The sequence below is a fragment of the Peromyscus maniculatus genome, chromosome 8, assembly GCF_049852395.1.
Source record: "Peromyscus maniculatus bairdii isolate BWxNUB_F1_BW_parent chromosome 8, HU_Pman_BW_mat_3.1, whole genome shotgun sequence".
Classification (NCBI taxonomy): domain Eukaryota; kingdom Metazoa; phylum Chordata; class Mammalia; order Rodentia; family Cricetidae; genus Peromyscus; species Peromyscus maniculatus.
The window spans coordinates 110,014,876-110,040,863 of NC_134859.1; the positions used below are offsets into that span (position 1 = coordinate 110,014,876).

Consider the following 25,988-nt stretch of genomic DNA (forward strand, 5'->3'; position numbering starts at 1 on the left):
TTGGAAGTGAAGAATGCCTCTATCTATACTGTAAGGGTGTTAATAAGAATTTGGAGATAGCAGAGCTTTTTATGAATAGGCATGTGGGTGAAGACAACCTGTCAGTCCTCACTCAGTTGGTGTCCTTGGGGCTGGTGCAAGGGCTGGCATATCTGAAGGGGCCCCTGTGGGTTTGCCTTGGCACACATCTGGCAGGAGGAGTGGACAAAGAGACAAAGAACAGCCTCAAAGATGGGTGGGATCAAAGAAGGGTTCTAAGAAGTGAAATGAAATCTTGGGGCCTATATGTAAGGTTTGGTGGATGTCTGAAATGATGGAGAGTACCTGATCCAGGAGAGGATGATGTGGTCATTTAAGTATAACCATCTCTCTTTCATATGTCAGGCCCCTTTATTCAGGAGTTTGTCCCTTTCCTCTGGTTGGTAACAGGGCTAATAGGAGGGTGTCCAAAACAAAATATGTCCTGTAGATCCAGTGGAGCTGGAGGCCAGTCTCCAGGCTACTGAGTCAGACCTTGCATTGCCTAAGGTCACTGGGTCCTTGGAGGACTGATGTCTCTGGCAGTTAATTATGGCTACCTCTGCATGGAGCTGGAGGGCTTCCAAGAGCTTGGCTTTAAGGGGTCCATTGACAATGGGAGCGCCCTTGGTATTGAGAAAGCACCTTTCCTTCCAAAGGACAGAATGGGTATGAGCTATTAAAAACGCATATTTAGAGTTGGTGTAGATGTTAGCCCATTGACCCTTAGCTATTTGGAGCACTCTAGTCAAGGCAATTAATTCAGTCTTTTTTTTTTTTTGGTTTTTCGAGACAGGGTTTCTCTGTGTAGCTTTGCGCCTTTCCTGGGACTCACTTGGTAGCCCAGGCTGGCCTCGAACTCACAGAGATCCGCCTGGCTCTGCCTCCCGAGTGCTGGGATTAAAGGCGTGCGCCACCACCGCCCGGCTCTAATTCAGTCTTTTGTGAAGAGGTCCCCACTGGCAGATGGGTTGCTTCAACCATCTTAGTGATTGAACTGCCTAAGCTGCCTGGCAGTTTCCCAATCTGTCTATAAAAGATCTTACATCAACAAAGAGGGTTAGTTGGGGATCTGTGAGGGGTTGGTCTAGGAGACCAGGCCTCCACAGCCTCTGGTCAGGAGTGGGAGGGGCTATCAGAAGGGGCAGGGACAGGGAGGAGAGTTAGAGGGTTTAGGACAAGGCTGGAGACTAAGGTAATTTGGGGGTTTTCTAGAAACAGTAAATGAAAGCCCTGGACTGTGAGACCCCAAAGAGGGAAAGAGAAGAATGACTCAGAAGGTCCAAGAGGCAGTGGGTGGAGTATACAGCAATTGGCTGAAACAGGGTGATCTTGAGAGCCTCCAGGGTAAGTTCAGCTGCCACTGCTAGGGATCTCAGATATGGCTGCCATCTACATACATTGGGATTTTGGGAGGAAAAGAAGGGGTCCCATCCACCACTATGATAGAAATTGGTGAGGGAACTATGGGACCCAAGTGAGAGGTCAAGACAGAAAAGGTAGCCCCCATGTCCACCAGGAAGGTGATGGACCTATCTGCTACCTGAAGCATTACCCTGGTCTTGGTGAGGGTGATGGGAGTCTCCAAGTCTGGATGCCATCAGTCCTCTGCCAGGCTAAGGAGCTCAAAGGCTCAGATGCCTGTGCTGGTGGGGCTGGACCTCCATGGCATGGAATAGAGGACAAGCCTTCATGGGGGCATTACAACTTCCAGTGGCCAGACTGCCAGCAGACAGGGCATGGCCTTTGTTGGTGGTCAAGGGTTGGGGTAACATGAGGACTAGTGGCCTTCCTGGCCACATTTGAAGCAGTCCCCTGGTGGAGTTGAGTTTGACTGGGCCCGGCAGGATGGAGCCTCATGGATTTCCCCTGTTCCCTCTGCGAGAGTACCAATGGCCTCAGGGTATCTGCCAAGGCATGAGTTTGGAGCATATCATTCTGCTGCAACTGAGCATGCCAGGAAGACTCAGCTGCCTCCTCTCAGATGTTAAAATACCTTAAAAATCCGTTTTCACCAATTTCTGTATTGGGGCTTGGGGACCATCCTCAGCCTTTTTTAGTTTCTTTCTGATATCTGGTGATTACTGAGAAATGAAATGGGTAACCAGGACCATGGCTCCTGCTGGGAGGCTGGATCAAGGCAGGTAGAGTGAGCAGGTAGGATTCCAGCATGGTAGGGTGGAAGAGCAGACAGAAACAAACAGGAAGATGGAATCTGTTGCAGGTGGAGTGGGCAGGTAGGATCACAGCATAGCCAGACCAAATGCCAGGAAATCCTAGTGAATAAAACAGGCAAAATGGGTACCTTTCAGTGGGCCCTGCCAAGGTATGCTATTAAGAGAACACACCATGAACAACAGAGTTAGTATAAGGGGTTTATTGGGGAATGGGGAAAGTTAAAGAGTGAAAGACTGTCTTGAAGTGGAGACATGAGAGAGGCAAGTAGACAGACAAACAGAGAGAACAAGGAAGAGACAAGAGGAAGAAGAGAGGTGAGGATGCCAGTGACTCAGAAAATTCAGTTTGAGTGCAGGGCTCAGGGTCAGTTCCCGGGTGAAAAGGCACCTGGAGCAACCCTAACCCCAACCAACAAAACCTGGGCCACTGAGCACTGGCTACAAAGAAAGGGGCAGGGGTGCAGAGCTCAAAACCCTGCATAAGGGAACTCAAACCATTTGTTTTGGGCGTATGGTGTGAGACAATCCCAATTTGGATAAATTTTGTAGCAGACACCACAGGAGTGACTGAGGATTAGGTTTAGACCTGGTGTTGCCCATTTCCAAGCCTGTGCTGGACACCAAAGACTAGGACGAGGCATCCCATGCAATAGCCTGGGGTCGAGAAGTGGCGGTGGGAGTAGCCTTTGGGAAGGATGTTTCCTAATACAAAGGACCCCTGAAACAGAGAATGTCTCTGCTCCAGAACAGATGGACTTTCTCTGGCATGGCCATGACTTGGCAGGGGTCCTGGGATTCCTTGACACTGTAGGTGGTGGCTGGGAAACAGGTGACTTACCCTGAGTCAAAAGTCAATCACATCTGGTGGAGAGAAGGATAAAGGGAGAGGAATTCCCACACACACTCACCGCATGTAGCCAGAGAACCTGGTCTACTTGGCAGGAAGGCTTTTGGCACCAAGACAATAGGTTTTCTGTAACCCAATAATAGATTTCTCCACTGACATAGTAAGTCAGATAAAGCCGAATTGAAAAAGTAAAAGAACAGGTTTTTTTGTTTGTTTGTTTTTTGTTTTTTGTTTAGCAAAGCAACTCCTGGGTGATCTCCAGTCCTAGAGATCAAGGCTGGAGAAGTCACATGCCCAAACTAAAGCAGGGAGCTTATATAGGTTATAGGTGAGGGGTGATGACATGTCTGCCACAAGCTAGGCTTATACCCAAGTATGGTCAAAAGCTGACTGCTTTAGGTGGAGACTTGGGCAGCTGGGAACTTCTAGGGAGAAAGTTGCAGTAGCCACCAAGAATGTAGAACTGGGTTTTTTGGTGCCTTCCCTTTGTTCTGGGGTTTGGAGAGAGAGAGATAGGAATGGGGCTTTCCAAATCATGCAGGGGCAAGTTAGAGGTTCCAACTGAACAAATATGTACTGCAGATTTGCCTACAGGCAAATCTTATGAATGCATTTTCTCAATTGAGAGTCTCTGATCCCAAATGACTCTAGCTTGTGACAAGTTGATATAAAACTAGCAAGAACACTGTGTACTGAAACCTCCTAACCTGTGGGCCAAATAACCCTTTCCTCTTTGTCACATGTATTTTGTTAAAGTAACAGAAAACTGATTAACACAGATAATATGCTTTTTAAAAAAAGCAATTTAACTTAATGGGAAATGTAGAGTATTTTCCAAAGCAACTATGACATGCTTGTGATGTTTATTCATCATTTTTGTTCTCACCTCTCTAAGGTGGCAGATAGTTGAGGCCTGTGGTTTTTTTAAATTCAATATTGCAATTTCAGCTTTGTAGGCATGTTCAGAATGTTTACATTTATTATGTTACTATTCATATGAAGGAGTTTAGAGCTAGCCTTAGCTATTCTAGTCACCATTTCTGGTTTCCCTATTGCCTATCTGTGAGCACAAGGACCTCTGTGTCCCTATCAGTTTCATAAGAAAGTTGTGTGGTGTCTTACTAATTATATATATATGATTTTGTTGGCTTCTAATGTTTTGGATTTTATACGTTTGGATTTCAGATTAGAGATGCTCAACTTTTCCTGTTACATCAATACCCAGAAAAACTCCATGTCAGGCCACTGGTATTGTTTAGACAAAGGGTTCACATAGTATGGATGAAATGCTCATAAGAAAAAATAATTACACCATATGCTTTCCCCCAGATGTTATTTCATTTATTCAGCCACATGGCCAGGATATACTAAAACCAATGAAAAGTAAATCAAAACCACATTTCTCTCTCTTCCTCCCTTCTTTCTTCTTTCCCTTTGCCTAACCTTGCCCTTAGATTAAGGCCTGTGCTACCACACCTACCTCAAAAACATACTCTTGAACAGTGTGCTAGCAACAGTGAGCAGACATGGTTGTGGAAGGTTTTCAAACAATGTTAGCAAGAAAGTGCTATAAAGACATTTATTCACTTTTCTTTTTTCCTGTTTTTTTAAAACTGTATTAATGGTATCATATTTCTTTAAACAAATTATGAACTTATGTGGAAATGCATGTAAAGAGGTTGTTTATAAAGTAGCATATAAATTCATAACCAGAAATGGTGTTTATGCTGAGTAACTGAAATACCTTTCCCTAGTCTTCACTTCTTAATGGTTCCCCTACCTCCTAGTGGTGATATACTGGGCCATTGGGGGGGGGGGAGCATTCATCATCCATTCAATAGCAATGTGTCAAAATAAAGGAGTAAAAACAGAAAATTAAAAAATTATACTGATTTTTATAAACAGTATTGCTTTGACTATATATGTAAGATGCTACAATCTGCTTACACTATATAATGCTTATGATAATCTCATACAAAAATGTATGATCTTTGGATTATAGATGAGTAATGTGGATTTTAAGAGATTATCAATCTGTCAAAATTTATCATCATCATGTCCTTTGGTGACACAGGTAGCAGGCCTTGCCCAAACATGACTGGTTATGTTGTCTAAGAATATTAAATTGGGGCCAGGTGGTGGCGGCGCATGCCTTTAATCCCAGCACTCGGGAGGCAGAGCCAGGCAGATCTCTGTGAGTTCAAGGCCAGCCTGGTCTACAGAGTGAGATCTAGGACAGGCACAAAAACTACACAGAGAAACCCTGTCTCAAAAAACAAACAAACAAAAACCCCCAAAAAAACAAACAAAAAAAAGAATATTAAATTGGGGTCTGTAGATATTGCTCAGCAGTTAAAAGTGCATGCTACTCCTCCAGGGGACCTGGGTTTCAGTTCCCACCACTGGCACCTAGTGGTTCACTACCTCCTGTTGTTCTAGTTCCAAGGGATCCAATGTTCTCTTATGACTTCCTTAGACACTATACTCACATGCACATACTCCTCTCACATATATACACATAATTTAAAAAAAAAACAGAATATTAAGAACTGGTGATATAGCTTTTTTGTAGAGGGCTTGCTTAGCATGCTTCATGTCCTAGATTTAGTACTCAGAACTGAAACAAAACAAAACAAAAAGAATATTCATTGGCAGTGGTGTAAAGAGTATGTCAGGGAAAAAGCCTGGTGATAAGGGTTATATATTTGAATTATAAAATAAATTTTTATTTCTTTATCCCTCCACTGGATTTCTTGACCCATTGTGTTGGGCTAATTGTGCTGACCGTGTTAGAGGAGCAAAAGGTGGCAATTGAAGTTCAAGGTATCAGTCCACCAAGAGGTAACTCTCTGATGGATGAATCTCAGATAGACAAGGCCCCAAGACCACAGACTCCAGACTGTCTTTTGCTTTCTGCCTTTACACATTTGCCACTATCATCTTTCCCTAGTATCTGGCATGGTGTGAATGGGTTTGGGGAGATCCACACTGCCTGTAATGCAGTGTGTTTATCTCATGGAAATATCCCATTCTACTGGGCATTTTTTACCTGTGGACTATTATGAAGATGATTTCTTCCTAAGATGTACTATCTAATTGATAATAATAATAATGTTAGTTTAAATAGAGTTTTAATGATTAAAATAAAACAAGGAAGTGTCACACAGCTAGAAAACATGAGTTTCTATTGAGGAGCTGTATAGACTGTGGCTTAGGTTAATGATTAAGAAAAACAATTGAGTCCCAGTAGCCAGGCTAGTTTAAATTCTTCTAATCTTAATATTGGGAGATGTGTTCACAGGTTTTAGAGTGCATGATAGCCAAAACAAAGCTTTGAAAATAACAAAGTTAGACTAAGATGTTTTTGTCAAATAGCTTTGAGGTGAAAAATCCAAAAAGACAATCTAAAGTTTTAGAAAGGCACATAGTTGAATGAGGAACTTGTTAAAGTCAGGGAACATGAACAAAGCAACTCAATTATTACAAACACCTTTCTTACTAGGATTGGTTAATGACCAAAGATGATATTAATTTCTTATACCCATTTCTGTCCTCAATGACTTCAAGCTCTACTATAGAGCTACAGTAATAAAAACAGCTTGGTATTGGCATAAAAACCGACATGTGGACCAATGGAATTGAATTGAAGACCCTGACATTAATCTGCACACTTATGAACATATCATTTTTGACAAAGAAGCCAAAAGTGTACAATGGAAAAAAGAAAGCATCTTCAACAAATGGTGCTGGCATAACTGGATATCAACATGTAGAAGGCTGCAAATAGATCCATATCTGTCACCATGCACAAAACTTAAGTCCAAGTGGATCAAGGACCTCAACATAAATCCAGCTACTCTGAACCTGCTAGAAGAGAAAGTAGGAAGTAGTCTTGAACACATTGGCATAGGAGATCACTTCCTAAATATAACACCAGTAGCATAGACACTGAGAGAAACAATTAATCAATGGGACCTCTTGAAACTGAGAAGCTTTTGTAGAGCAAAGGATACAGTCAACAAGGCAAAGCAACAGCCTACAAAATGGGAAAAGGTCTTCACCAACCCCACATCTGACAGAGGACTGATATCCAGAATATATAAGGAACTCAAGAAATTAGACATCAAAACAATCAACAGTCCAATTAAGAAATGGGCTATAGATATAAACAGAGAATTCTCAACAAAGGAAACTCAAATGGCTGAAAGACATTTAAGGAATTGCTCAACATCCCTAATCATCAGGGAAATGCAAATCAAAACTGCTCTGAGATACCACCTTACGCCTGTCAGAATGGCTAAGATAAAAAACACTGAAGACAGCTTATGCTGGAGAGGATGCGGAACTAGGGGAACTCTCCTCCACTGCTGGTGGGAATGCAAGCTTGTACAACCACTTTGGAAATCAATATGGCACTTTCTTAGAAAATTGGGAATCAATCTCCCCCAAGATCCAGCTATACCACTCTTGGGCATATACCCAAGAAATGCTCAGTCATACCACAAGAGCACTTACTCAGCTATGTTCATATCAGCATTGTGTAATAGCCAAAACCTGGAAACAACCTAGATGCCCTTCAACTGAAGAATGGATAAATAAATTGTGGCACATATACACAATGGAATACTACTCAGCAGAGAAAAACAATGACATCATGAGGTTCGCAGGCAAATGGATGGATCTAGAAAAACTCATCCTGAGTGAGGTAACCCAGACTCAGAAAGACAAATATGGTATGTACTCACTCATAGGAGGATACTAGATATGAAACAAGGATGACCGGACTGCTGCTCACATCACCAGGGAGGCTACCTGGAAAACAGGACCCCAAGAAAGACACGGGGATCGCCCAATGACAGAGAAATGGCTGAGATCTACATGAACAATCTGGACATGAGTGGGAGTAATGAAGGGTGAGGGTCGAGGGAAAGAGAGCCTGTGGGAGCGGGAGATCCCAGCTGGATCAAGAACAGAGGGAGAACAAAGAATAGGAGACCATGGTGGTAAATGAAGACCACATGAGAAAAGGAAGAAACAAAGTGCTAGAGAGGCCCACAGAAATATCCCCACAATAGACTGCAGGCAATGGTTGAGAGACAGCCGGAACTGACCTACTCTAGTGATGGGATGGCCAAACACCCTAATAGTAGTGCTAGAAACCCCATCCAACGACTGAGGGATCTGGATGCAGAGATCCACGGCTAGGCCCTGGGTAGAGCTCCGGGAGTCTAATTATCAAGAAAGAGGAGGGTTTTTATGAGCGAGAATTGTTGAAACCAAGGTTGGATAAAGCACAGGGACAAATAGCCAAATGAATGGAAACACATGAACTATGAACCAAAGGCTGAGGGGCCCCCAACTGGATCAGGCCCTCTGAATAGGTAAGACAGTTGATTGGCTTGATCTGTTTGGGAAGCATCTAGGCAGTGGTACCGGGTCCTGTGCTCATTGCATGAGTTGGCTGTTTGAAACCTGGGGCTTATGCAGGGATGCTTGGCTCAGTCTGGGAGGAGGGGACTGGACCTGCCTGGACTGAGTCTACCAGGTTGATCTCAGTCCTCCGGGGAGGCTTTGCCCTGGAGGAGGTGGGAATGGGAGGTGAGCTGGGGGGAAGGGGAGGGGGGCAGGAGGGGGGAGAACAAGGGAATCCGTGGCTGATATGTAGAACTGAATGGTATTGTGAAGTAAAATAAAAGGGAAAAAACCCACTCTAAAATAAAAAAAACATATATATTTAGATAAAAAAGATACAAAAAAACTATTGTTGAGTGGATATGCACCCTAAAGATTTAAAGTAGAGCTGACTGATTATTTTTCATATACAAAAGTTTGTATTTGTGATTCCTTTAAGATTCCTTATAAGATTACCTATCAAGATAAATAAAGTGATTGCCCTTTCTTTGTAACTGCAAAATGCAGCCTACCAGTAAAAGACCTGACTGAGACAAATAGCTTGCTTGCCTACATGGTTGATTTATAACAAGTTGCTTGGGTATGAGTATATGTGGGTTCTTGGGATAATTTTTTTCAACTATAATATGTAAAATGTTCAGTCATGTAACAGATATGGAAAACATGCTGTTTTTACTTGTATTCATTCACTTGAAAACATAATGTAACCACATTGTAATTTTTGTATTGCCTGAAAGATTTTGTTGGGTATATAAGCTGTAAGAGAAAGAATAGAGATAGAGATAGAGAAAGTTAAAATGGGTTAGAAGGAAAACATCAAGAAAGAGAGAGTTAGAAGGAAAACATCAAGAATAAAGATAGAGTTAGAAGGAAAACATCAAGAATGAGAGAATATTCCCAGCACTTGGGAGGCAGAGCCAGGTGGATCTCTGTGAGTTCGAGGCCAGCTTGGTCTCCAAAGCGAGTTCCAGGAAAGGCGCAAAGCTACACAGAGAAACCCTGTCTCGAAAAAACAAAAAAAAAAATGAGAGAATAAGGAAGAATAAAGGTAGAGTTAGAAGGAGAACATCTAGAGAGACAGAAGGGACATTTATGAATAGAGTTAAGAATATAGAATGGAGAATACAAAAGAAGAATAGAGAAAATGTCTGAAGAAAATCATGAAGAGAATGTGTGAATATCTTTTTCCCTAACCCCTTCAGATTAAAACAAGTTTAGTATGTGCCAACTCTGTGGATTCCCTTTGAGCTCTGTGCTGCTGGGGGCTGGTAGTGATAGACTAAGACCTGTATCTTCTCTTTTCTCACCTAGGAACAACCAGGCCTATGTACTACTTACTGCCTCCATTCTTCCCATTTCTCCTTTTTAGATGAAGTTGTAAAACCATATTTGAAAGAAATTTTTACATTCTTTGGCTTCATTAACATCCTATCATTATTGCTTAATACTTTCTTTGGTTATGAAAGGCCTTGTAATTTCTTTCATATTTAGAGATGGCTGGGAGAATTAAATCACTAGTCTCCAATTAGAGCATTTCTAAAGATAAATACTGTGGTGTTAAAGCAGAAGGAGTGTCAAGGAGTGATCACAGTTATTTGTCATTATAAAATGTTTGGAAATGTGAAGAGCAGTTAGAAAAACATCAGGAAAACTATGAGAAATATTTGAGGCAAGAAACATTAATCCAGAAGAAAGTACTCACTCAAGAAATTGACCGTGAACATGGTAATTATGAGAGAGGCTGTCTTCTTCCTGCTTAGCTTATTCTTTGAGATTATTTCCAGGGGCTGGAGAAATGGTACAGTGGCTAAGAGTACTGGCTGTTCTTCCAAAAGACCCAGGTTCAATTCCCAGCACCCACATGGTGACTCACATCTATGATTGTATCCCCATGGGATCTGATGCCTTCCTTTGGAGTACAAATGCACATGCAGACAAAACACCCACCCACAGACATAAGTGAATCAGAGAGAGAGAGAGAGAGAGAGAGAGAGAGAGAGAGAGAGAGAGAGAGAGAGAGAGATTATTTCCATCATTGTGGCTCATATACAAAATGTTTAAAACATGATTTGGAATTCAGTGATTGTAGCATAAATCTTAAAGAGTCTTATTAATAAAAAAAACAAACCTGGAGCCGAGTATTGGGGTGAATGCTGGAAGATCAGAGAAGCAGAACAAGCCACAGCCACCTCACCTTGCCAATTCCTCAGCTGATCCTGTTTCCTCAGACTGGATGCCTCTGAGTCCTCATCCAGAATGAATTTCAGCTGAACTGTGCTGCTCAAAAGCCTAAAAGATTAACCAACCTCTAGCTCCTTGTCCTCACACTTTAAATTTCTTTCTGCTTCTTGCCACCACTTCCTGGGATTAAAGGCTCACTTCGTGGGATTAAAGGCATGAGTGACCATGCCTGGCTGTTTCCAGTGTGGCTTTAAACTCACAGAGATCCAGATGGATCTCTGTCTCCCAAGTGATAGGATTAAAGGCATGTGTGCCACCATTTTCTGGCCTTTGTAACTAGTGGCTGTTCTGTTTCTGACCCCAGGTAAGTTTATTAGGGTGCACAATATTTTGGAGAACACAATATCACCACAAGTGATCATCATGAAAATTTTGCAGACAAAGGCAGTGAATGTAATAAAACCTGTCAAAACATTCACTTTACTGAGTTTTCAAGAACTCACACTGGAGATGGACCCTACAAGTGCCCTGATAATGCTCTCTTGGAATACCAAAGAACATATGTAGAGAAAAACCTAGTGCAAGGAATATGTAAAATTCTTCAGCTGGTGCTCTAATCTTACCAGGCACCAGCTTATTCACACAGGAGAGAATCCCTATGAGTGTAAAGAATATGGAAAGTTTTTTATCTGAAGTTCCTACCTTACTGGATCTCAAAAGAGTCATACTAGTGGGAAGCCCTAGGAGTGCAAAGAGTGTAGGAAGTCCTTCAGCTGGTTTTCCCACCTCGTCACTCACCAGAGGACACACACAGGAGACAAATTATATACTGGCTGCCAGTATAGAAAATCCTTTGTTCATAGCTCCAGGATGATTAGGCATCAGACATCTCACACTGGAGAGAAGCCCAATGAATGTCCTGAATGTTGGAAGTCTTCCAGACAGAGCATTCATCTCATTCTACATCAGAGCACTCATGTCCAAGTGCAGCCCCATGAGTGTACTGAATGTGGGAAGTCCTACAGCCAGAGGTTTCACCTTGTTGTGCACCATAGAATTCACACTGGACTGAAGCCTTGTGAGTATAATGACTGTAGAAAATGCTTCAGCCGAAGCTCTCATCTTTTCTCACACCAGAGAACCCACACTGGAGAGAAACCATATGAATGTAATGGTTGTGGAAAGTCCTTTGGCCAGAGTTCTGCCTTCATTGCACATCAGAGAATCCATACTGAAGAGAAACCATATGAATGTTGTCAATGTGGGAAGGCCTATATCAGGAAGAATGATCTCATTAATCACTAAGTGAGTTCACACTGGACAGGAGGCTTGTAAGTATAGCCAGAGTGACATTATCTTCATACAGCACTCTCCATTTATCATCCATCAGATAGCTCAAACTGGGAGTAGTTCTTCACATGTCACCAGTGTGGGGCAGGGCTACTAACCAGGCAAATTATGCCATAGAAAGCACCCACTGATACAATACAGAGTATCTTTTTATGATGAGTAGAATGGCTGAAGAGAAGCTGTGCAAATTGGATCTTGTAGAAATGCTTCCAATCTTATTAGCACTTTGTTGCATTCCCTAGGCTGGGTCCTGGATGGAGGCAAAACATACAAATTTCATTCTGGCATACAAATCATGTTTTGTTCTTTGTAAAATTCCCTCTACACACATTATCCTTGGAGCATTCTTTTTTTTTTTTTTTTTTTTTTTTGGTTTTCCGAGACAGGGTTTCTCTTGTGTAGCTTTGCGCCTTTCCTGGATCTCACTTGGTAGCCCAGGCTGGCCTCGAACTCACAGAGATCCGCCTGCCTCTGCCTCCCGAGTGCTGGGATTAAAGGCGTGCGCCACCACCGCCCGGCTCCTTGGAGCATTCTTTACAAAGCCTTAAATCTAAGATGGCTTAAAGAAGTTGAGAAATAATACAGCTTCATTATTCCCTTCAGAACATATAAATGAGTATGCCAGTGTAGAGAGTTCCTGATAATAAAATTTAAGTTAATAGTTATTGCACCAAATGATGGGAAATAATACTCCAGCAAGTTTGTATGGCAGTGTTGACTTAAATTTTACTTGTCTTCTGGAACACTTAATAGAGTTTAGCATGTTTTATACATCTTACACAAACATTTTGGTCAGTAACAAGCAGAATACCTATAATGTAAAACAAAGAAACATATTTTTACACTTCCAGTAATCCATTTAAAATATACTTGCATATCATCAAACATTGAGTAGAAAAAATATAAATTATCTAGATAAATGGACAAAAATTTATTTGTTAGATGATAGTATTTTGAGTGTGGGTTTTATTTTGTGTGATACTATATATTGAACTCAGAGCCTTGAGCATGCTAGACAAACTATCATTGAGCTGTATCCCTAACATGAGTGAGTTTCACTGAAATAACAAGACATAAAAATTCAAAATGCTATCTTAGTCTCTATTTGGAAGCATGAGGATTACTTGCTTGCAAATCTTACTGTCAATTCTAAGTTATTTGAGGCTTTGAGTAGAATTCCACTTAAGATATGGTAGTAACAACTTCTGAAAATTTAGACATGAAACCTCTCTGGATACATAGATCAGAGAGAATGTTGTGCATCAGATAGAGAATGAGCCTTTCCTCATGATTCAGATCAGGAGCCTAGGTAGTGTTGAGATCAAGTGTGCTCTGAGGTAAATATAGCTTCTTTCAGGAAATCTTCTAATGCAGGATATACTCAGATTATCAATAAAAGGACTATTTTAGGATAGTCCTAAATTAAAGGATCATATTGGAGGGAATAACTCACTAATGCAGGATAAGGCAGATTCGGTCACAGAGTCCTGGAAGGCTGAGAACTGATCCCATGCTGCTTCATGCCACCTAATTCAGCCCCCACCACCCAAGAGCATGAGAGAGAAGGGACCTGTGTATGTGCTCCCCAGGTCTTAAGCTAGCCAAGAGGCCACATCTTAGGGGCTGGTACCCCAAGGCCATAGGTGGAATGAATACCCATTATATTTCCCCTTTTTGTGTAAATAAAAAAGTTCTAAACCTAATTCAAAGCTACATACAATAAGAATGATTATCAAGTTGTCCAGGAGAAGGAAAAGGTAATAACAAACAAAAATGGAAATACAACCAACAAGAACATCATTGCTGTGGATATCGTTCTATATAAATAAAACACTGATGGCCAGTGACCAGGCAGGAAGTATAGGTGGGACAAAGAGAGAGGAGAATTGGGGAAACAGGAAGAAGAGGGGAGAGACACTGCAGCCACTTCCAGGAGAGGCAGCATGTAAAGATGCCGGTAAGCCACCAGCCATGTGGCAAGATATAGACTTATAGAAATGGGTTAATTTAAGATATAAGAACAGTTAGCAAGAAGCCTGCCACGACCATACAGTTTGTATGCAATATAAGTCTCTGTGTTTACTTGGTTGGGTCTGAGCAACTGTGGGACTAGAGGGTGACAAAGATTGGTCCTGACTGTGGGCAAGGCAGGAAAACTCTAGCTACACATCATCAAGCAAGAAACACGTGCTAAATATCCAGATCATAGGTAAATAGCAAATTACAGAGATTACTCCAATAGCTGTCCTATCCTGAAGAATCTAACTCTAGTACCTGACATGTTCTTAGCTAAGATATGAGAGGATTGTAACTGTAACTATCTAGTCTTCAACTCCATCAAAGACTCCAGAAGGATATATTACCTAAGTAGACAGGAAATGCATTGTAAGCAACTTCTAAAATTCTAGAAATAACAGAGACATCTGGCTGCCTTGACAATCACCCAAAGTTCCTCTGCAATGTTGGGGAATTGCAGCCTATAGGCCTAAAGTCTCTGGCAGATATTTTAATAAAGCAGGAAATTTGAAGGACTGTCTTGCCTATTGGCAAAGTTCATCAGTTGCTTTCCTCTGTGTCCTGCAGAATGTCTGACAGTATCTTCTGTGAAGCAGGAACCTGAAGGACCATATCCCCTTGTTTTGGCAAAGTTCAGTGGTCACTTTCCTATGGGTCCTGTATATCCAGTTTATACAACATACTGTCAAACAGTCCAGGCAAGAGCAATTTCTTGCTCAAATGGCCAATTTTCTCCACATTGTAAGCAACCTCCATAACAAGTTTATTTGATGCCCATCATCTTCTCTGAAGTAGACTGGTGCTGCCAAGAGCAGACATGTCTCAATGTCCAGAAAAGTCGAAGTTCTTAAAACATTTTAAATGTCATATTCTGTAGGTCTTTGAAGTGTTTGAAGATTACCTACCTAATTAAAATTTATCTTTGTATACCTAGAAAACTTAACTAACATAACTGTAAGTTTGATTATCATTGATGACTAATTATTAATCCATAGTTCTTAATTATACATTACAATTTTAAGTGAGTTGCAATTACATAATATCTTAAAGAAGAATAGAAATATATATACAGTATAACAAAATTGACCTTAAATTTGTATCAATAAACCAAAATATATACCAATGTAAAGTATTTTGAGATTAACAGTTGTTTTTTGCATCAAAGTAGATTCAATAATCTATCTTTTTTATCATTTGTATACCATATCTCCCTTTCTTCTTTTAGAAAGAGATTGACTATGACCAATAACAATTTGTAACCAACCCCCGAAACAAAGACAAACATCCATAATCCATTTTTTTTTTTTTTAGGAATGTGGGCATAGTTGTCTAGACTATTTCTTGCTGATTGGGGGGCACTGTTAATCTTATGGGGATCCTGAGAAAATTTAGAATTATGGTCAAATCCTGACTGGAGTAGTCTGTGAGGCTGGACCATCTCAGCTAGCAGCCTTAAAGCCTTTCTAGATGCAAAACTCAGAGGAAATTGCAACAGAAGTGCTCTGAAACATTGGATCATCTGGGCCATCTGTTCCTATTGAAGTTTTTTTTCAGGGGATCTTGTTTGATCAAACCATATTAGCCTAGAAACAATTCAAAGGTTCTCATCTTCTGTGGAAACAAAAGCAGAACCTCTTTTCTAAAGCAACATATCCTTTGACCCAAATTTTGAAGCCAAAATATCTTTAAAATATATATGTTGATTTAATTTAGCAGCCTTTACAATCACATGTCTCTCTACAGTTAAAAATCCCAAAGAAAACACAACAATATTCAGTATCCAGACTCTCTGTGTATTTTCCATCTTTAAGTGGCTTAGTATATTTTTTATTACTCTATTTCTTTTCTACCCTTTTTCTTTTCTCTCTCAAGCCTCCACATATTTTTAAACACATTTAACCTGTTTAGAGTTTTTTCCCCATCTTAATCTTTTTTTTTTTTTTAAATATATCTGTAATCCTTTTCTGACCAGGAGAGATTCTAAACTGCTAAGCTGCATGGCTGGGATGAAAGTATAGCTTTGGCAGCTAGCTCTGTCCTGTTCAGCTTTTTAGCATGATGCAGGTACCAATGAGTCATGCTTACCTCCTCAGTTCTGGGAAACAATATTAAGTAGCATGGAGCTGTGTTCTTAAGTCCATGGCTGTGCTCTCTAGCTGGCAGTCAGTGCCTGAAAGAATCTTCTCTGTACTGTGGCCTATGGGAGAAACTTTGGAAATCTGCCACACCAATTAGTTCATGGTAACTGGCAGCCAGCTCCATCTCACAGGCAGCTGTCAGGAAACATGTCTCTGCACTGCTGCTAGCATGAGACTGTGAGACCAGGAAGCCAAGTGTGGCTCCATTTCTGTACATTAAGAATGCTTTTTAAGTTTTATCAGGTCTATGTGGATCAATGCCCCATGTTGGGTGCCAATTGTAGACGGAAGTTTCTGTCCCACCTGGTCCCAAGGTCCAAACGAATCTCTCCCACCCGTGGTCCCACAGGCACTTATAAAATAATCACTCAGAGGCTTACTATTAATTACAAACTATATGGCCTATGGCTTAGGCTCATTACTAACTAGCTTAACTCTATCCATTCCTATTAATATTTGCCACATGGCTTCACGGCATTACCTGTTCTCTCACATCTTGCTTCTCCTGGAGGCGGCTCACAGCATCTCCCCAACTTCACCTTCCTTCTCCCTGTATCTTTGCTTGGATTTCCTGCCTGGCTCTATTCTGCCTTGCCATAGGCCATAGCAGCTTCTTTATTAACCAATAGTAACATATATTCACAGCGTACAGAAAGACAACCCCACAGCATTTCCCCATTTCTGTCTAATCAAAAAAGAAAGTTTTCATTTTAACATAGTAAAATTACATATAAAAACAGTTAGTAAGCAAGAATTACAGTTACAACATCTAGTCTATTTGTATTTGGGTTCCAATTGTAGCCAGAAGCTTTTCTATGTCCCTCCCTCCAGTTCTCAATCAAACAGATGCTTATAAATAATCATTCAGAGGCTTAATATTAATTACAAACTGCTTGGTCTATGGCTCAGGTTTCTTGCTAGGTAGCCCTTTCATCTTAAATTAACCTATTTTTATTAATCTATGTTTTGCCATGTGACTGTGGTGTTACCAGTCTGCTGGTATCTTGTTGCTCCTTGGATGGCTGGATCGTGTCTTCCCTGACTCTGCCCTCTTTTGCCTGTATCTCTCTTGGATTTCCCATCTGGTTCTTATCCTGCCTTACCATAGGCCAAAACAGCTTCTTTATTAACCAATAGTAGCAACACATATTCACAGCATACAGAAAGACCATCCCACAGCAATCTTCCTTTTAAAGGAAGTCCTTTATGAAGAAAATGTAGTGATCAAGTATAGTAACTTGTCTGTCTTCTCTGTGTCTAACAAATAGACTGCCTCGTCTATGCATTAGAGTTGGTGGTAGTATTTAACTTGAGTGATCATGGTTAATTGAAAATGAGTAAATACAAAGCATAGGATACATACAGCAAATGGGTGGAACTGTAGGTTTTATTCCAGGTCTACCTGGCCTGGAACCTGTGACCCTCCTTCCTTAGTCTCCTAAGTTCTAGGATGACATGTATTTATCATGCCAGGCCCCCAAATCCTTTATAATTATTACCTGTAATAATATTAGTGCTTCTATTTATGTCTCATTTAATTGAAAACTGCTGTGGTTTACTCACTTTGCTTTCCTTTTTCATAAATTAGAACTTAACCTGATAAATAATATATGTTTTGATTTCTGAGACTAGTTAACAACTTTTAATATTGTATCCAAAATTGTTTTGTTTGTACAGATATCTTCCTTTCTAGGGAGGAGACCCCAATCTTCAGATATTTTGGAAAGTCTGTGATCCTAAAAAGATTCAGGATCTGTTTTAATTTTCTGTTTCATTCATCTGTTTCATTATGTGTTCTGGGAGTCCCTGCAAATGCTCCAGTCAGCAGAGGAACAATGTTTGAGAGGCAAGAAGGAAATTTGGTTCAACACAACTTAGTTAGCCAGCACTGGTTCAAATTTCTTAAGTCTGACCCTGAGCAGTTTATAAGCATATCTAAGCACAGTGCAAAATTTGAAAAAAAACTTTTCTGGTGTAATACAAATTCTCTGTGCACAAGGAGGCACAATCACACCCAAACTCATCTCTAAGTACATGTCACTTCTTCTTTTTTTTTTTTTTTTTTTTTTTTGGTTTTTCGAGACAGGGTTTCTCTGTGTAGCTTTGCGCCTTTCCTGGAGCTCACTTGGTAGCCCAGGCTGGCCTCGAACTCACAGAGATCCGCCTGGCTCTGCCTCCCGAGTGCTGGGATTAAAGGCGTGCGCCACCAACGCCCGGCACATGTCACTTCTTCTAAGGAGATTGGTTTTAGAGATAGACTACTGTAGCAGGAATCTTAAAAGTTCTTAATAAAATCAAACCTGAGGCCAGTTATTGGGGTGAACACTGGAAGATCAGAGAGACAGAACAAGCCACAGCTACCTTACCTCGCCGGATCCTCAGCTGGTCATACTTTTTCAGACTGGAGGCCTCTGAGTCCTCATCCAGAATGGGTCTCAGCTGAACTGCTACTCAAAAGCCTGAATGCTTAACCAGACAAATGCTTAACCAGGCCAAATGCTTCTAGTTTCTGGTCCTCAGGCCTCATATACCTTTCTACTTTCTACCACCACTCCCTGGGATTAAAGGTGTGAGTCACCATGCTTGGCTGTATCCTTGAACACATGGATTTCTGCCTCTGGAATGCTAGGATTAAAGGTGTGAGTGCCACCATTTTCTAGCCTTTGTATCTAGTGGCTTTTCTGTTCTCTGACCCCAGATAAGTTTATTAGGGTGCACAATATTTTGGGGAACACAATACCACCACAGACTACATGTATTATCTGTTTGTTTGTTTGTTTGTTTGAGACAGGGTTTCTTTGTGTTGCCCTGGCTGTCCTAGAACTTGCTCTACAAGTTGTGGTTGAATCTGACTCTCTGCTCATTAGATGAGGAGCCCTCATGGTCCTGTCTCTGTCTTTCATGATCACAGAACTCTCTTAGAACTCGGTGAATTGCAGAAAATGCCCATCTTTACATGGAAATGACAGTTCACTGCCCTCTCATTTGATTCTTTAATTTAAAAAAAAAAAGATTTATGTATTTATTTTATGTGTGTGAGTGCTCTATCTCCATGCATGCTCTTTCACCAAAAGAGGGCACCAGATACCACCATGTGGTTTCTGGAAATTCTGAAGGGAGAGCAGCCAGTGCTCTTAAAAGCTGAGCCATCTCTCAGGGCCTGATTCTTTCTTATTTATTTATTCATTTTCCTGTGAGCTTGCATTGGTGGGAGAGTGGGAACCTGTATATTTGTGTATGATACTGCAGGCATGTGGTGGGAGCAGGTGGCATCCAAACCCTGTGTGAGTATGGGTCTGGCAATGGAAGCTCTGTGTCATTCAGGTCCTTTTTTCTTTCTTTTTTTTTTTTTTTTAAAAAAAAAACTTTATTTATTAAAAAAGAAAAGGTGAGAAAGAAAAACTATTTTGCAATCAGCATCCAGGCTTCTTCTCATACTACCCCAAATCCCAACAACCACCAGAACTTGCTTTGTTCTGTGTACTGAAAATACAAGTACGCACCCCAGTGTATGCACACACTGCTGAAATCAGAGCCATAAACTAGCTCAGCTTTCTTACCCAACACCCAAAGCTTCATCCCATTCCCAGCCCAGGTTCCCTTTGCTTTTTTTATTCATTTCTTTTTCCTTTTTTCTTTATTAATGCCAGGTTAATTATTTTAATTTTAATTATTTTTAATTGTGTAGGGAGGCCAGAGGCTTTGGATCCTCTAGCATGGGTAGATATAATAGAGAAAGAAACAAGAAAGAAAGAAAGAAAGAAAGAAAGAAAGAAAGAAAGAAAGAAAGAAAGAAAGAAAGAAAGAAAGAAAGAAAGGAGGGAAGGAGGGAAGGAGGGAAGGAGGGAAGGGGAGAAGAGAAGAAAGAGAAGAGAAGAGGAGAGGAGAGGAGGGGAGGGGAGGGGAGGGGAGGGGAGGGGAGGGGAGGAGAGGAGAGGAGAGGAGAGGAGAGGAGAGGAGAGAAGAGAAGAGAAGAGAAGAGAAGAGAAGAGAAGAGAAGAGAAGAGAAGAGAAGAGAGAAGAGAAGTAAAATGAACTGGGCAATGGTGATGTATGCTTTTAATCCCAGCACCCAGAAGGCAGAGGCAGGTAGATCTCTGTGAGTTGGAGGCCAGCCTGGTCTACAGAGCTAGTTCCAGGACAGCCAGGATGACACAGAGAGACCCTGTCTTTAAAAAAATCAAAAAACTAACTAACTGACTGACTGACTAACTAACTAACTAACACAAAGGAAAACAGGGCTGGTTAGCAGGAATCTTAGAGAGTCTTATTAATAAAATCAAATCTGAAGCCAGTTATTGGGGTGAACTCTGGAAGATCAGAGAGATAGAACAAGCCACAGCTAACCTCACCTGACCAACTTCTCAGCTGATCTTGTTTCCTCAGACTGGAAGCCTCTGTGTCCTCATATCCGAATGGCTCTCAACTGAATTGTGCTGCTCAAAAGCCTAAAGCTTAACCAGCCAAATGCTTCTAGTTTCTGGTCCTCACGCCTTATATATCTTTCTGCTTTCTACCACCACTCCCTGGGATTAAAGGCTCGCTTTCTGGGATTAAAGGCATGTGTCACCATGCCTGGCTGTTTCCAGTGTGGCCTTGAACTCACAGAGATCCAGAGGGATTTCTACCTCTGGAGTGCTAGCATTAAAGGTGTGAGTGCCACCATTTTCTAGCCTTTGTATCTAGTGGCTGTTCTGTCTCTGACCCCAGATAAGTTTATTAGGGTGCACAATATTTTGGGGAATACAATAAACAGGTATTGAGTATTTCCTGCCTTCTGTGGGACTGGAATAAGCCTCAGATGTCTCACAAATTTAAGTAGCAGGCAGGACTTAAATTTTTTTTCTTGGTGGCTCTGATCCTGGGCCCTGGTGACAGGTGGTCTGTGGAAATTATAGAAAGGTCTACAGAGATGTTTGTTCTCTGCATGGTAACTGCCAGTTTTCCAATGTCCCATGTCTTTATTTTGCAACCTATGGGGCACAGGAAATGTTCCAGAAATCAGCTACTCACAGGACCCATTCCTTGCCTCCCACTTGCATCCAGAGTCTGCCTGTTTGTCATAGATCTGACCTCTGCCACTGTAAGCTCCCCTGACACCTGTAATGACCACTGCTAACCCCAGACCCTCCATCAGTCCCCATAATATCCCTATCTGATACAAGCAACAGTCTAAGTAAGTTCTTTCCCATGTTTGTGGGGCCTCAGGATCTGGCCATCCCTACTTTGACTCTTCTCATATCCACACTGGATACTCTGTTTTCAAACCTAGCTGGCTTGTGCCTTCACTTGGCCCCTGCCACCATATTCCTTATATGCTTGGCTGTCTCCAGCTGTGTCTGACTCTGGTTGCTTCTCTGCCTCCCTGAATCCCTGTCCCAAATGCCCACCTTGATATGTGGGTTTGTCGGTCTTCCCACTCCTCAGATGCTTGGAACAGGTCCATCTTTGCTGTGGTGGATGGTTGTTCTGTCACTGGAGGACCCAGAGCAATATCGAGGCCCCTTCTCTATCCATGCCACCAGTCTTGTTCCACGCAAGTAGTGAGTCAAAAATGATATTGAGCATGTCAGTCCTGCCCAGGGCTGTGGGGATGTGCCTTTGCTCTGATTGTCATTCACCTTTCTCATAGCCACATTCTCATGCTAGTAACCCAATGCCAGACCCTGGGGATACTGGAGTGGCATTCATTGACTGGAAATAAGGGTGTGGGGACACATGCCTGTTATCCCAGCATTAGGGAAAAAGCATAGGAAAATCAGGAGTTCTAGACCACCCACATGGACTACAGAAACTATGCCTCAAAGAAGAGGTAGATCAGGACAGGGGCTTAGTTGGTGGAGGGCTTTCCTAGAGTATAAAAAGCCTTGAGCTACATCTCAGTACTGCATAAACACATGCCTTGACATCTAGACAGGAAGAAAGCTCAGGGCTTGAAGGTTAGCCTCAGTTGCATATCAGTTGCATAGTGAGTTGGAGGCTAGCCTAGGCTACATGGGACGGGGGGGGGGAGAGAGAGAGAGAGAGAGAGAGAGAGAGAGAGAGAGAGAGAGAGAGAGAGAGGAGAGAGGGAGGGAGGGAGGGAGGGAGGGAGGGAGGGAGGGAGGGAGGGTTATTTATGGACAAAGGTGCGCAGACTACAGGCAGGGAGAGCTGCCCTGAGGGATGGATGATAGAGTGGGTAGCAGAGAGCAATTAAGGTAGCCTGGCTCATAGTTGGAATAGTACTGTTTCCATGGCACCTGATCCCTCAGACAGCAAAAGTGGCCTCAAGAAGGAAGAATGGCACATTCTGTGTCCTGTTGTGGAGTTAGGGGAGGCTCTGAAAGGGCCTTTTCATCATGTTCAACCTTAGGAACCTAGAGACAGGTGCTGGGTTGTCATAATTGGCTACAAGCCAGGTGGCTTAAAACAGCAGGAATGGAATGTTCTAGTGCTGAAGGCTCAAAGTTCCAAATCCTGGATATTGCCGCCTTCAGAAGTTCCAGAGGGGGATTCCTTCCTGCCTACTTCAGGATCTGGGACTTGGTTTTTCTGTGGCATGTGTTACATCCCACTGGTTTCCATCTCTGCCTTCTAATTTGTGTTCTTTATTGTGTTCTTATTTGAGACAGGGTCTTGATGAGTAGCCCTGCATGCTGGCCTGAACTTCAGGGCAGGGTCTTGGGGCGATAGCTCAGTGGTAGAGTGTTTGCCCAGTGTGTATGAGGTGCCAGGTTTCATTACCAGTGCCAGAAAAAAAAAAAAAAAAAAAAAAAAAAAAAAAAAACATGAGTGCTGTGAACATAGGTGTGTGCTAACACCAGCCTTTTGTCTTCTAAGAGTACCAGACATTGCATTTGGGGCCTATTCTAACTTCTTACAATATCTTCTCAACTCCTGACTTCTGTCAAGACCCTCTTCCCAGGTAGCCTCACACCCCAAGGTTCACAGTAGGTACAGATCCCAGAGAGCAGCCCAACCAACTTCCAGCCTGGCTGATGGTGCCATCAAGGCTGCTGGCTCACACTGATAGTTCTGGCCAGAAGTTACAGCCCTCTTCTTTGCCCCAAGCTTGTGGTCCTTGATCATGCTGGAATGTGGCCCCTCAGCAGTGTCTGGGCTACTAGACACCTACAGTTGCTGAGGTCCCACTCTCTAGAGCTTTCTCTGGATATGGAGCTGATCAGAGAATCCTGCTTTCCTCTGCCACCCCTATTTCCTCTTTGGTGTCAACAAATGCAACCACAATGATGTGAGAAATATCAAATATGAATCGTTTATATCAAATAGTATCAAACTTGAATTTAAGATATGGAATTCAAATCTCAACACTTCCTCCACCTAGTAAAATATTGTTTATTCTCAGGCCCAAGTCTGAATTCTAGGAATTTGATGGCCTGAAACAGTGCCTCCTTTCTCCTTCAATTCCTTCCATACTCACATAATAAGACTGTTGGGGGCTGGAGAGATGGCTCAGAGGTTAAGAGCACTGACTGTTCTTCCAGAGGTTCCGAGTTCAATTCCCAGCAACCACATGGTGGCTCACAACCATCTGTAATGAGATCTGGCACTCTCTTCTGTATACTTAATAAACAAATAAATCTTTAAAAAAAAAAAAAAAAAAGACTGTAAAGACTGATGCCAGATATTGGGGAAAAGACACAATCACCACTTTCCTCAGGATAAAATCATGTACAGTTCCTGTCTAGGTAAATTCCCTTTTCAAGAGCACATCCTCCTGATCAAGAAAAAAAAAAATTGGCCTTGTCCAGATACTTACAGGTTAGATACTTACAGATATTTACAGGTTAGTCTAAGAATATAGCTCACCCGAGAAACCACCTCAGGTGGTCTCACAGGTAAATGCTTCCCATGAGCTTCTGTAGTGGCCCTGTGCCTCTGGAACTCTTAAGTTCAGGAACAGAACCCCAGGGATGGAAGTCTTTGGACATCACAATGACAGTGGTACAAGGAAATTATCAGGGCAACAAGGACAAATCTGTACACAGAACAATAGTAAGGCATGCTACAGGGAAGAGGAAAGTTTTCCTTTGGTGGTCAGGTCATGTGGGTGGGGTTGAGACATGTATTTGACATCAAACTTGGGTGCAAGAAATCTTACAGACACCCTTACTTGAAAATATAGTCACACACTGTCTGACATTTAAATAAATAATGGACCATTTAGATGATGGACATTCCATTCTATACACTACAGCAGTAAAATACCTATCACTAAGTAAAAGCACAATGGAAGATGAACAAAGCCACAGAAAGGATATAAAGACAACAAAATAAACTTTAGTAAGTGTCTTTGCCACACATATAGCATACTTTAATATCTACCTCAAATGTTGTGAAATAGAAACTACAATGTAGTTATGTCCACCATCAGTCTTGAGTGAACATGGCAATTTCTTCAAGGATACAATGAAAACGAAATTAAATAAGATTTTTTTCCCCTTGAAACTGAAGACAACTATGATGTCTAGAGTCTTTACCCAATCGTTTACATGAATAGGGTTTTCTCTTGTATGAGTTCTTCTCTATTTCCTGACTTCAAGTTGATATAAAGGGGCTTTAAAATTTTTACACGACTAGAGACATGGCTGAGTGTTAAAGTTCATTCCCAGGACCAAGGTGAGGTTTTTGACAACTTTCTGTAATTCCTGCTACAAGAAGATTCAAGGGTCTAACCTTCTTGGGAACCAGTTTGCACATTCACATACCCACAAAAACACACAATGACATCACATAATTAAAATTAAAATCTTTAAACAAATTTTGACTCATTAGTTCTCTTGTAAGCATTCATTCCTATAACAAAGGTGTTGAGGCATGTAAAGGCTTAGAGTTTTCCTTCATCATGAATTGGTTCATATAACAGAAAGCAAGCATGTAGGCTTGCAGTCACAGAAATAAATACTTCTCAGTTGGTGAGATCATTTGGGAAGATTTAGGAAATGATGCCCTGCTGGGGGAAATATGGCACTAGGGGTATGCTTTCATAATCTATATCTGCACACCATTTCCAGTTCCTACTCTCTGCTTCATGTTGCAGGTTGAGGATGGGAGAGCTTAGCCTCATGCTATAGCTGCCATGTCTGACACCTGTTGCCATGCCACTTTCATGGTGATCCTGTATTCCTCTCAAACCAAGAGATAAATTAAACTCTTTCATAAGTTGATGTAGACATTATGTTTTTTTTTTTTAAATTTATTTTTGCTTTATGTGCATTAGTGTTTTGTCATGTGTGTCAGGTCCCTGAAACTGGAGTCACAAACAGTTGTGAGCTGCCATGTGGGTGCTGGGAATTGAACCTGGGTCCTCTGGAAGAGCAATCAGTGCTCTTAACCACTGAGCCATATCTCCAGCCCGCAACATTATGTTTTATAACAACAGAAAAGGCACAAATAAACATTCATAAAGTTTTATAGCTGAATTATTTATTTCATGTCATTGAAGAGATGTATGAAATCTAAAAGGGTTACTTTATCATTTACATTTATAGAGCTTTGTCCACATGAGTTTGCAGTTGCAAACAAAATAAAAACAAGCATTATACTGCTTGCACAGACTGTTGACATTGTCAGAATTTTTTTTTTATCTCCAGAATACTCTTGTGTAACTTAATTGGCTAAAGATCTTACCAAATCCTTTATAGCCAGATTCTCTTCTGTATGAGTTTTTTTTCAGGTCCTAAATGACTATTGTGATATGCATAGGCTTTAGCAGAATGGTTTCACACTATAAGTTTTACTCTTTTATAAAGACTACCATGAAGTGCAAAACTTTACCACACTGACTACATTTATAGGGTTTCTTTGCAGTATGATGTTTTCTCATGATTTTGAAGACTACAGTGA

General features: G+C 41.5%; 2 protein-coding genes across 2 annotated transcripts in view; one reads left to right on the plus strand and one right to left on the minus strand.

The window, feature by feature from the left end:
* Positions 1–551: 551 nt before the first annotated feature.
* Positions 552–12,102, plus strand: Znf10 (zinc finger protein 10). The gene is given in 6 exon segments (XM_076544022.1): positions 552–687; positions 11,032–11,169; positions 11,172–11,210; positions 11,213–11,937; positions 11,939–12,041; positions 12,044–12,102. Coding segments are annotated over 6 exon segments (1,200 nt in total).
* The window catches only part of LOC102927749 (uncharacterized), a 54,182-nt gene continuing 40,181 nt past the window's right edge, over positions 11,988–25,988 (minus strand). The window contains 2 exon segments of the mRNA XM_076543973.1: positions 11,988–12,235; positions 23,917–25,986. Of these exon segments, the coding sequence (XP_076400088.1) occupies positions 25,879–25,986 (108 nt within the window). The 3' untranslated portion in view covers positions 11,988–12,235; positions 23,917–25,878.